This window comes from Perognathus longimembris, chromosome 7 (assembly GCF_023159225.1).
Source record: "Perognathus longimembris pacificus isolate PPM17 chromosome 7, ASM2315922v1, whole genome shotgun sequence".
Lineage (NCBI taxonomy): Eukaryota > Metazoa > Chordata > Mammalia > Rodentia > Heteromyidae > Perognathus > Perognathus longimembris.
This window is the reverse complement of record NC_063167.1, coordinates 49,691,981-49,705,399: the sequence shown is the minus strand read 5'-3', so window position 1 is coordinate 49,705,399 and position 13,419 is coordinate 49,691,981. Positions and strand designations below refer to the sequence as shown.

At 36.5% G+C, this 13,419-nt stretch overlaps 1 protein-coding gene across 3 annotated transcripts in view; it reads left to right on the top strand.

The window, feature by feature from the left end:
• Positions 1-12,455, top strand: part of Ptger3 (prostaglandin E receptor 3) — a 65,577-nt gene extending 53,122 nt beyond the window's left edge. Inside the window, exons 3-5 of one of the 3 annotated variants that reach the window (XR_007211638.1) lie at positions 2,485-2,529; positions 9,684-9,775; positions 12,238-12,455. Coding sequence is in view for 1 of the 3 variants with exons in the window: in XM_048351581.1 (XP_048207538.1) it covers positions 9,684-9,775; positions 12,238-12,241 (96 nt within the window). In the remaining 2 variants the exon portion in view is untranslated. Of the gene's footprint in view, positions 1-2,481; positions 2,530-9,683; positions 9,776-12,237 lie in introns of all 3 variants that reach the window. The other 2 variants (XR_007211637.1, XM_048351581.1) reach the window with 2 other exon arrangements.
• The last annotated feature ends 964 nt before the right edge of the window (positions 12,456-13,419 follow it).

Sequence of the window (13,419 nt, the reverse complement as noted above, 5' to 3'; positions counted from 1 at the left end):
ACTGTTGCTTGGCAGATATATCTGCCTCACCAGTTGCTGTCTGTGTCACAGGTCCTTTAGCCTCTCTTTGCTTATTTCTGAGGTTCTTTCTTTTCTAGGCATTGTACTTTTACTGTGTGTGAGCCTTTATTCATTCTCCAGTCTCTACCCACTGAAGCCCCTCAGTTATATTTGCTTATTTACTAACTTGATATATATATAATATAATACACATATATTACACATATGTATTATATATAATATATGTGTAATATATATATACATATACATACATATATATGTGTATATATTGCCAGTCCTGGGCCTTGAACTAAGGACCTGAGCACTGTCCCTGGCTTCCTTTTGCTTAAGGCTAGCACTATACCACTTGAGCCAAAGCACCACTTCCGGCTTTTCCTGTCTCAGTGGTGCTGAGGAAGCAAACGTAGGGCTTCATGCATGCTAGGCAAGTACTCTACAACTAAGCCACATTCCTAGTCCCTTGACATTGGTTTTTAAAAAATATTTTTATTTATTTACTTATTTTCAATTGAGAAACAGTAATGGTGTACATTTATTTGACAATGTAGAGGGCATAATAATACTTGCGCGCAATGTGATATTTTGATACACATTCACTTGGACTCTTTTTTTTTTTGGCCAGTCCTGGGCTTTGGACTCAGGGCCTGAGCACTGTCCCTGGCTTCCTTTTTGCTCAAGGCTAGCACTCTGCCACTTGAGTCACAGCGCCACTTCTGGCCATTTTCTATATATGTGGTGCTGGGGAATCGAACCCAGGGCCTCATGTATATGAGGCAAGAGCTCTTGCCACCAGCCCTGAATCATGAGTCTTTAAGGAGAAGTCTACCTCAGCCCAGGGGTGAACGAGGATAGAGGAAGTGAAAAGACAGAGGGCACATTAAAGTCACAGATAACCACAGCTAATGTTTATTGACTGTTCCCATTCCTAGTTGTTCACAAATGAACACTATCTCTCCCAACTCAGTAAGGAGAGGGAAAGAGGAGGAAGAATGAAGGTGGGGAGGTGGAAAGGAGCTTTGTGTGCCACAAAATAGATTCTAATCTTCATTGTCAGGCAACAGGGAAGGAGGAAGCAATTTTATAAAGGATTTTTATGGTGAGTGTGGTGTTTGTACATACATAATTACAGGGCTTTCTTTTTAAATCCACTGTGTAGGTGAAGAATGCAGTGTCAAGTAATACATATGAGCAGAGGCAGTAGAATATTCTGACATTTTCCCATCCAACCATTCAAATGGCTGACATAAGAAATTTCTTCCAAGGCCTTAAAAATGAGGAATACAGCAGTCTGACTACAAAAAGGAAGGAAGCACATGTGAGAGTAAGATGAGTTACCTGTTCATCTGTGATTTTAACATGGTTGTAAATTAATCTGGTAAAATAATTTCATGGAGAAGAAATTCTCATCACAGGCAGTTGGATAGTGATGCCAGTGAAGCTCAATTTCCATGAACATTCATTTTTAATTAGTCTTTCCTAGACACTGTACTTAGTTTTATACTAATATTATTTAATCATAAATTGCATCTATTTCAAGCTCTACAAAATCTGATCCCACCTCTGTCTGGGATGGTACCCAGGAATTCATGTAGAAAGTAAGATCTGATTGGTTCTTGCAAAATGAAAGACTTCTCTGCATGCAAAAAAAAAAAAAGAGCTCTTATTCTGAATGAGGGTAGCTATGAGACAGTGTCTAGATACATTGAAGGGCAGTAACTTGATTTGCTGATAGACACCAGGATCAGTAAAGTAAAAATCAGATTACCCACATTGTTGTCTAAGGTGTTTGCACAGTTTAGCTATTCCACTTCTTTGGTATGTAAGTAACAGACTTCTATTTAGATTAATTCAAGCAAGTTGGAGAAGAGGAGGCATATTTAATATCTTTTATGCATGAATGAAAATATCAAAGGGGTAAATTTGATGCATATATGTATAGAAAAATCACAGTGAAACCCCTTTGTGCAATTAGTCTATGATAATAAAATCCTATTAAATGAAGAGGCTTATTATAGCAGAATATTATGTATTAGAGAATACTAGTGGTATATTAGGTTAGAGTTGAAAGGTCAAACAGGAATCCCCAAATGAACAACTAAAAATAAAAGGAATTTCATGCCTGCCTTCACTATTTCTAAAATCTACCATTATTTTATACTTGTTTGTGTTTCCATTATCAAATCGTCTATTCTTTCCCTCTACTGTCAATTAATACCTTACCTCTGTCACCTACATCCTTTTGGTTCTGTTCTTTATGCTGTTTGTTACCTTTACTGATCCTTTCAAATTTTATATTCTAAAAAAAGCAAATCTCAGCCTCAACAGGTCATTGTTCCTTGATTGGCAAGTGCAGAGGTCTTGGCTTAACATATGACTTGCTCTGCATACTTGTTCAACCTGATATGCTTGAGATGTACAGAATTGTAGTATAAGACATGAACATTTGTGTTGTTCTTTCAGCAGAGATTGTGAGCCAGAGACTTTCCTCTACAAGAGTCTTTATGTGAGGTAGGCCTAAATATACAACACAGTCACCATTAATCCTTCCTAAATTTTGCTTTGTGTCACTGTGTCAGGTTCTGTTCTAAGCAATTTGTATATGCATTAACTCTCTTAATGCTACTAACAATTGTACAGTCATAATTACTACCATTGTCCTCATTATAATGGGGACAAAACTGAAGACCAACAGCTCAAATAATGTGTTCAAGCTAACAGCTAGAGGAGTGAGGAGTCTGGTGAGTAATGTTGTTCTGTAGTTCATTTTTCTAGACCATAGGACTAAATATGAGATTTTATGAAGGACAGGATTTGGCATAGACTACACGTAGAAAAGTCACTTTCTAAAGAAAGTTGATCCCAAAATTGGTGGGCCCCTAAAAGGGCAGGACAGGGAATTGTTAGGAAAGAGGTATGACGCAGGCATGTAAAAAGTATAAATCACTTAGATGTGGTGATGGCTTAGAATATGGATTTTAAAATAGATTTAGTGCTCACATGAACATTATATAGGTTTCTGATGAAAAGGAGCCAATTGAAAAGAACATGAAGTTTCTTAGCCTTAGAAAAAAATGACTTGCTATTTGGAAGTATCACATCTCGAACTTTCATACAATGCTAAAGAAGGAGCTGTTATGTTCTTCCTTACATAAAAGTCTTGCCTAGTGCCAAATTTCCTGCCTCTAGATAATCCCCAGAAAAGGCTAGTTAGACTTTTAGGATGTTTTAAGACACATTTTTAAGGGAAAGCTTTGTATCCCTTACTTCATAACATAAAACAAAGAACCCTTCTGGGATAAGCACCATCTTCATTGTTGACAATCTGGTTTCTTGGAGCCTCTGGAGATCCAAACATGAAAGCAGACCTGCCCTGCAAAACCCCAGAAGCAAGAAAAGCATGAGCTCTTCCACAGCCTTGAGAAAAGCTTGAGCAACCATTTCTTCTTAGGAAGTAAGGGAAGAACCTCATACAGAACTTTGATAACCAGTCATTATTTATAATCCTCAAAAACGATATCCAAACCCTATGACTTGAATAGGGTAGCATACAACAGTACAGACTACTTTTTCAACAGATGCCTATCTCTACCCAATGGGTCCAAAAATGAAATGCTGTCATTGCCAGCTGCATTTGCTCACATCCTTCGAATCCTGAGAACTCAGTATTTCTTTTCATCTTTACTTGTCCTTTCCCCAATTCTTTCTTCCAGATCCTATACTCCTTTAGGAAAGCTCAAGCCCTTTAAATTACTTTTATATTTCTCCTTTCTCTGAATTCCCAAAGCATCTACTGCCATATTGTGAAGAAACCAATCTGACTAAGGTTCATTCTGTTTACCACGTATGTTAGTGTTTGGGAAAAGGGTAAAAGACAAAATACCCTTTAAAATATCAAGATTCAAACAGAAGCCCAGGAGTTACAAAGCTTAGTAGCACTAATAGATATTTTTTTACTCACCCAGAAAATGAAGTTACATTGAGGAGGAGTTTATGAAGTATGAGAGCTTTAACTAAACCTGGGGTTGCTCCAAATCTCAAAGAAAGCCACAAGAATCACCATTGGAAGAGCAGACCCTGCCTGCCCACAGCTTCTCTAGACAGTGTAAATTCAGAGAAAACAATAAAGAAGGGAAGATAACTGGACAGAAATAACAGAAAACTGTTTCTTCTTATTGATAGGGTAATTAAGCAGGACCGTTTTCTTAAGGGTTTTTCTCAGGTTATATACTTATCCACAGATTAATCAAATAATTCTTTTTTTCCAGAAAGCAATATTTTAAAATCATATAAGAAATTAGAAACCCAAAACTTAATTTCTAGTTCTAGATCTGGATTTGAACAAGTCATTTAACTGCACTGAGCTTTAATTCTTTTGTATATGTAATGAAAATGGTCTCTATTCAATAAAAACTCATTAATTCAAACACTCTGTAGCAATTAGCATTATGGCAGGCTCTATGTAATCATGCAGGGTCATCACCATGCAAAAACGGTAAAAATCTGGGTCCTGATGGGACTCAGTGACAAATGTACTTGGTGAGATCACATGTCTCATTTTTTGTTCTGCTTGTTAAACCCTCCTTTCTTTCTCCTTCTTTCTTTCATTTTCCCTTTCCCTTCCCCTTTCCTCTCTCTTTCCTCCCTTCTCTTACCCTTCCTCCTCTCTTCTTCCCTTTCCTCTCTCCTCTCCACCCTCTCTCCATGCAAGTATTTGCTGAATAACTTATGCTCCAGGGTGTTTACAAGTGGATCAAATCTACTATTCTATGAGGCCTAGTGACAGAACAAAAATGAGGAAGCTGGATTTCAGACAAAACTTTGCTGAAAACTAGCTTTGTGACTATAAAAACAACAACAACAATAACAACAACAAAATAAACCCTTGGCCTTCTGCCCTCATCTGTAAAGGAGAGTTAAATTACATGATCCCTAATGCTCCCTTAGCTTTGAGTACACAGTTTCATTTACTCCCACAAAGATCACCACCCTGATGACAGCTGGCATGGTGTGATGCCTGAGAAGAAATTACCAGCTCTCAGGATATGCCCTGAAGATTCCAACACACTAATGAAGATAAACATTATCATGTTATACTATAGAATAGGACTATCTGCTATTTTAAATCATTCCTTTTTTCCTACTTGATTCTTGTGATCGAAACCAAGAAGTGATACATAGGTGCATATATATTTTTCATATATCACACACACACATATGTCTAGATTAGGAAAAACCAAGTTGCTATTATAAACTTGGGTTTCTAATTTAATATTGCAAAATTATTGAAATACATCTCTTTGAATTGGTCAAATTCTACTTCAGTTCTCAAAGTTAGCAGTTGATTCACTTATTTTATGCATCTTGGAAATATTACATTTATCTATTTCCTCAGAAGAATGATTTACTTATTCCAGACTAAAGTTTTATGACACTTGAGTAAAAAGAAAGAGACGGGTTTGTAAATAAGAGAGCTTACCCATACAGGAACATCTAGTCTGAGACCTAGAAGACCAGAAATGGTATCATAGCAGATTATCCAAAGAGTAGTTTTATTAGCATAGGAATGCAGTTCAATTACAGGAAATTAGAGGAGGTGAAATACTAAGTGTTGCCAACACATGTGCTCTAGAACCAGTCTGGCTGCATTTGAATCCAAACTCTGCCACTTCCTTGTTATTGACTCTACAAGTTACTTATTCAAGCCTCCATTTCTTCATGTGCCAATTCTCCACATGCCAGGTGGTTATGAAAATAATCAAAGGAATTAGTGTTGGTAAATGTTTAGAACAGTGTTTGCCTTTTTTTTTGGGGGGGGGAGGGTTTTTTTTTGTTTTTGTTTTATTTTGGCAGTCCTGGGGCTTGGTACTCAGCCTGAGCACTACCTCTAGCTTCTTTTTGCTCAAGGCTAGCACTCTACCTCTTTAGCCACAGCGCCACTTCCGGCTTTTTCTGTTTATGTGATACTGAGGAATCCATCCCACGGCTTCATGTATGGTAGGCAAACACTCTACCACTAAGTCACATTCTCAGTCCCTAGAACAGTGTTTGACAAAAAGAAGATACTTTATAATTTCGGTGGACTGTTTAAGAGACATTTGAAAGGGCAAACAGCAAGTAGAATGTGCTTACAGGAAATGGTAGAGTCACAGAGCCCAAGTGCAGGTATTTGCGTATATTTTGTTTCCCAAGGCAAGACATAATTAAAAGTGGAAGGACAGGATCTAGTAAACAGGGACCCTGAAGAAAGAGGGGATGATCTATAATAAGTACACAGGTAATTAGAAATAAAAGGGAAGAAATCAAGAGGTGTTTTTTTTTTTTTTTCTGTTGTCTTTTTCTTCAAAAAAAAAAAAATCAGGGGCTGGGGATATGGCCTAGTGGCAAGAGTGCCTGCCTCGGATACACGAGGCCCTAGGTTCGATTCCCCAGCACCACATATACAGAAAACGGCCAGAAGCGGCGCTGTGGCTCAAGTGGAAGAGTGCTAGCCTTGAGCGGGAAGAAGCCAGGGACCTTGCTTGGGCCCTGAGTCCAAGGCCCAGGACTGGCCAAAAAAAAAAAAAAAAAAAAAAAAAATCAAGCTATTATTTTTCACATGGAAATTCCAAAGGCAACAGAGACGATGGCCACAGCCCATATTGTCCAGGATTAGGCAGTGGATGGGGATAAATTAGTGTGCTAAGGTAGATGAGTAAAGGGAAGTCTAAGGATATACTGTAAAAATAGCTCTGTGGTATACCTCAATCATTCTGGAAGGACCCTTGCAGACAAACGATTGCAGTGTTCACACAGAGAGGCACTGTATCTCTGTGAACACAGTCAAAAGGCACTCTCAGCCAAACCAACAGCCACAACATCAACCACCAATCCATTTTAGAGGTCTCTTTGTTCAAACTTCTTTGTTCAGGTGCCTGGGAGTGATTATTCATACATTAGTCATTTTAGCCTAATTGGCACAGAAAAATAATTCAATCCAAGTGTAAAATTCACATTGGAGTCAAATTGACATCCAAAACTCCTCCCATATTTACATATTCATATATTCAAGAAATCAGAAGTACAAAGGGAAAGATTATTTTCACAATTCATATACAGGAATGGCCTCTTCTACTACAAAAGACAGCTTGTCAAACAGTGTATCCTACGCAATGGGTTACTTCCTAGACCTCCTAGGGTACATGCATCAATTCTCTGTGCTCCATCTCTTGTCTCTGCTTGTTTCACTATTAACTATTCACACTGGGGCCTACCACTAGTGTTCCCCCCAAGCAGAAAAGGCTATGGGAATAGAAAGAATAGGCCCTTGTCTAGACATGGGACAAAGGTTTATGTGTCATTTATGTTTCAAGGTTCAACCAAAGATCAGGTTGAAGCTAACGTCATCTGAAATTCCATTTCTTCTCCTCCTTCTCCTTCTTCCTTTCTCTTTATCCGGTCCCCTTCTTTCTCCTGAGATCATATCCTTCATTACTAGCTTACATACAGATCTTTGGTTCAAGGTCTGCTTCTGGGAGTACTCAATCAAAGACAGCCCTTACTTATAACTCATTCATTCATTCATTCATTCAAAAAACCTCACTGAGTATCCATGTGTTTTCTGCTGAGTTCAATGAAGACAAGTTAGGTAAAGTATAAGCATGAATATTCTCAAAGTATTATGTGGGACACATGAAAATTATCCTTGTTACAGATAAGGGAAAAGTTAAAGGTGTGAGTAAACCATCACCTGGTAAATTCTTTTTTTTTTAATTTAATATCTTTTGTTAAGGTGATATACAGAGGGGTTATAGTTACATATGTAAAGTAGTGAGGACATTTCTTGTCATACTTGTTACCACCACTCTCATTTTCTCCCACCTTTCCTCCTCCCCCAGTAGAAAAGTTAATTTCCAACATTTTGTCTTGTGAATATTACTGTTTCATTGGTTTCCCCTTAATCCTTTGTCTCCCCATTTTGATGTTCCCCTTCCCTTCCCTAATTCAGATAAATGTTTACAAAATACCCAGGGTACGAAAATTAAATACAGTGACAACAGGGGATAAACTATAGGAAAGAAAGACAAAAGAAATAGTTTTACATAGTACATTAAAAATAACAACAATGAAAAACCTCTCGTTTCCATATCTTGGAGTTCACTTCACTTAGCATCATCTTATATGATCATAAGTACATAGCTATTAAGCTATTGTGTGCCTCTGCTAAGAGTATCCTAGACATACTAATTATGCCAATGAGGGAAGCCATGGAATCTATGTTTCTTTGGGTCTGGCTCACTTCACTTAATATGATTTTTCCAGGTCTTTCCATTTCCTCACGAATGGGGCATTGTCATTCTTTCTGAGGGAAGCATAGAATCCCTTTGTGTACATAAACCACATTTCCTTGATCCATTCTTCTACTGAGGGGCTTGTGGCACTTTATGATCCTTCAGACACAGCCTTCATTAAACAGAGATCGTCCTGCTGTTTAACACACTCAGGAGTTGGAAAGCTGAATGTCTGTATGGACAAGTATGTAATGACATGCCACTTAGGACAGACACACTGCCTTGGATGATCTCAGTAACATTTTTGAGAGAGAAAACACTCGAGGAGACCCATAAAAAATAGACTGAACAAAAACATTAGATTTCATTTCTTTTTATATTTTTTTCCTCATAACAGTTTCTGTTCATTTCATTCTGTTCCCCCTGAAAAGTATTACCAGAAAATATATGATATATTTTTAGCTATCAGAAGTTTTTTTAGATTTTTTTCAGTGGCATTCAATAATTCTAGGTTATAATCTAACAAGTATGTTTCTATGTGCATCAATTTTGTAGCCTCATCTGTTCATTTTGCAAAGTCGTATTGGCCAGGCACTCTAATTGTTGATGGAGATGCAGTGGCAAGAAAAACCAGAGGCCCTGCTCTCAGGATGCTTACAGCTTAGATATAGTGACAAATACCAAATGAACAATTACTGATAGAATTGCTGGTTTCAAGAATGAGTTCCTAAAAAGAACACTGGTATTCCCCATATGAGGTGAGGGAGCAGTCTTAGTCAACAGGGTGCTTTCTAGGGAAGTGAATTTTCAAGCTGAGATTGTAGAAAGATTGTGTTAGCCAGGTAAGGAAGGAATGAAGGAATGAAGAACAAAGGCCATGAGGCGGGAAGAAAACTGATATGGTTGATAATGTTCAAAGATGACTGGTGCAACATGCAAAACAAAGGGCAAAATGTTTGAAATGAGAAGTTTCTGTGAGCATTCAGAGCAGAGGGCCTTTGAGGTAAAAAATTCTGGTCTTCACCCTAAGAGCCAATAGGAAATAATGAAAACGAATATGCTGAGAAGTGGAAAAATTAGATTTGCCTACAACAAATCATTCAACGCAGCTCTTCAGCATTTAACCAAAATGGAGGTATCTGTTTTAAAGAATTGCAAGTCCTAAGACTTGGTAGAGTACCTGATGTGGAAGAGCTGAAGGAACCAAGAGTGAGAATCAAAACTTGGAGGTAGGAATGAGATAACTAGTGGAAGATAATAGCTAAAACATCTTTATTTACTTCATCACAACCAGTGTGAGTTGGTGTGAGTTGTTTGCTTTCACAATAGTCTAGGAAATGCCACCTGACAAAAGGGGTCTTAATAACTATGTTTCCTGAAATCCTTCGTTCACAGATCAGGTACCCCACAAACAACTATGCTTCCAGTTCCACTTCCTTACCCCACCAATGTTCTTCAACCTTGATGTGGAGTGACCATTTGGAAAGGTGAGATTTAGAAGCTACTTGGATGGGAAGGATAGACTTCCCTCATTTCTCTGTTCTGGGGCAAAGGCAGAATATCCCTAAGAATTAGAATGCAAATTAAATACACACATCTGATTAAGGAGGACTAAATTCCATAGGAAAGCTTTTACTGTTTATAAAACTCTACTTAAATTACCTCCAACTAAGAGCTTCTGAGCCTGGCTCCAGTCTGCTCCTGGCAAATCAATTTTCTTGCAGTGAAACAGCCTTGCCTTGACATCACCGATTTTTTTTTTAAATAATAAGAACATTCTATAGAGGATTTTAAGGCCAAACTTTAGAATCCAATGTATCCTACATATGGCTACTAGATAACTGGTAATCTTTTTTATTAGATTATTTTGTGTGAAATATATACTTCAATGAATGGACACTACAGAAAACATAAATTTAATACTGAATCAATGCATGATAGTCTATGTTTTTTTTTGTCATGGTCAGGGACTTGAATTCAAGACCTGCCTCTCAGCTTTTATGCTCACAGTTAGCACTCTACCATTTAAACAACAGCTCCACTTCTTGCTTTTAATGTGGTATTTAATTGCAAAAGAGTCTCATGGACTTTTCTTCACCCATCTAGCTTCAAACTATGGGACTCAGAGCTTCGTCTCCTGAGTAGATAGGATTACAAGCACGAGCTACAATTGCCAAGTTTATGTTAAATACTACACTAATTTCTGCTCTCAATCACTTCAATATTTCTGTTTGGGCAATAGGGTTAATTAAATGAAAAACTCTGCCAGGAATTATTATACTAGGTGATCTATTTTTTAAGAGAGAATGTGAGCGACAAGATTTCATTATTTTTCCAAATGGCCCATTAACTACTACATCTATCTCTTCATTTTAATAGAAATCAATGTGCTTCTTTATTTAATTCTCCAGCTATTCTTAGATATAAGAACTCTTCTACTCATACAAGTTATTTTGAGTGTGAACATTCACCTGATTAATTTCCTTGGTCATGTGTCTTCCTAATGGCTGCAGTAAATCAGAGATGATCACTTTGTTTTTCAAGAGACACTGAATGCTTTTCAATGGGGATAATATGCAACTAAGCCAATATAAAAGGGAAAAGCTGGATGATCCTGAAAGATAGTTTTAAAATGATAAATCCAATACAATTATTATTCATCTGACCTTTATAATTCTACATCCTTCTTTTAATAATTGAGAGATATAAATACATATTCTTGGGCATTGTTTTGCTATAAACACAAATTTTGTTAGAGGTGAGACAAAGGAAAAGATGAGATAACTTCTCATGTCTCCTTTTTATAGATGTATTCTAATTGTATTTTCAATTTTAAGGTAGATTTTATTGTACATATACTCCATTATATAAAAATAAACCATAATCTGTATAGAAACGTTGAGGGAAAAAATAGACATAAATGTGGTTTGCTAAACTTGAGTTCCACCACTCAAGAAAAATCTATCCTTAGTTTAGAATAGTTTGTTATATTCTTTTCTCCCTGTATTCTTCCGGAGTTTGTTTTATATACATATGATATTATATCTGCATTTTGAACCTCTTTCTTATTTCAGTATAAGCATTTCTCAGATGATTTGCAAATATTTTACAAAGCTATTTTAATATTTATATGAGTCTATCAAAACAGTGTACTACAGTTTACTTAACCATAATCTGTGGTCACATTTAGCACCATAACCAACAGTACAGCATCATTTCTGGAGGGCTGAAATGATGAGGGTTTTTTTGATGTGTGCCATTAAAAAAAAGAAGACTTTAAAGAAATATATACTATACTGGTTTTAATGTTCTTTTGTTTATTTTTTCAGTTGTGGGGTGTGAACTCTGGGCCTGAGCTCTTCAGCTCAGGCTAGCACTCTACCACTTGAACCACAGCACCACTTCTGGTTTTCTGGTGGTTAACTGGAGATAAAAGTCTTATGGACTTTCTTACCTGGACTGGCTTTGAACGGCAGCCCTCAGGTCTCAGCCTCCTTAGTAGCTAGGATTACAGGTGTGGGCTACTGTGCCCAGTGGTTTTAATGCTCTCTCTATATATGGATGTAGTCAGTTTGTGTCCCAAAAGAATAATAGATTTTGCATTTCATTAGCAGTGAAGAAAATTTATGCTTTGTTTCACCCTAATCAGTACTGCATTTATTATTTTAAAAACACACAGTACTTTGTTTAATAGAAGAAAAATGTATTTCTTGTTCAATTTCTTGTTTCAATTTTTACTCGTTATTGCTTTCTGACTGTAATTACATATTTACAGGTTTTATTTTAAGATCAATTGCTTCTATTTATAAAACATATCATTGCTTCATACAAGCATGATTTGACTATATATGGACAGCTTGCCATATCTCACTCTCACTATACACAGAAATTTAAAAGTATATACCTATGCTTGCTTATAGCATCTCTCTCTCTCTCTCTATTCTAACAGATAATGAAAGAACAAAGGTGGATTTTTAAATTGCAATTCCTGCTTCCTGAGTTTGTATGTCGCTTCCCATTTAAGGAGAATTTTGTGCTTTTATTTGGATTGTATCCTTATTTTTGTCTCATACTTTATTTCAATGCTTTTTCCTTGTCAGTAATACATACAGAAGTTAATTTTATTATTATAATCCATATCCATGAGTGTTTACTTGGTTCCTTTAAAGAATTTTGAATACTCCTTTAAGATGCTAGGCAGAGTCCCATAATTATTATTGTTAGAAAATGTGAGCAAAAGAAAGATGGAATGCATGTTCTCCAACCACATTCTTTTCTCTGGCTGTATCTTACCACATTTGGCTATCTTTACATTTGCTACAGTTTCTGATTTTCCAGTATGAATTTCAAGAATCAGTATAAATGTTTATGACAGTAAAAAGCAAACACATGAGGAGCAATTATTCATTTAATAGGCTATGACTTAATGGGATAGAAAAGTATACTTCATGAAAGTAGGAGCTATCATAGTACTTAAACAGATTGTATAATTAATTATAGAGATACTGTGTCCTTTTGGGATACATTTGCAAATAAAACTTCCTAACTTTCAGTTCTGGTTACAGATCATTTAGTAATCCATTTAGCTATTATATGTTTCTTCCCTTAAAGACAAAGGGATGATAAGACTAAGAGAACTTTTGAAATGTCATTAGTAGTCATAGCTCAGTAATTCTTAAATATTCAAGTAAAACAGTGGAAAACATCAAGACAAAACCTCCAGTTATTACTTCATTTGTTTTATTTTTGAATCACAATGAAGAATCAACTATAACTTCTTCTCAGGCTCTCATACACTCATGCAGCATCTAAAATAGGCAAAATTAATGAATGACAGTGTACATCAAATGCTCTGACTTCTATGAAATGAACATCTATTTTGTCTGTATTCGAATAAAAATATTCTGTGGAATTTTTAAAAAGTAATTTGAGTCATCTCATTTTCTTACCTGCTTTGAAGTTCAACCTTCTTTCCTCTTACTTCATCCTCCATTCCCCTCTTCTTCCCTCCCTTCTTCCCATTCACATATTCAATATGCACAGGACCATGCTTCATCTTGGGAAGAGATGAAAATAGAGAATCATTCATTTCACCATTGTGAACTCCATTGTTATTTTTGTCAAGTAGACT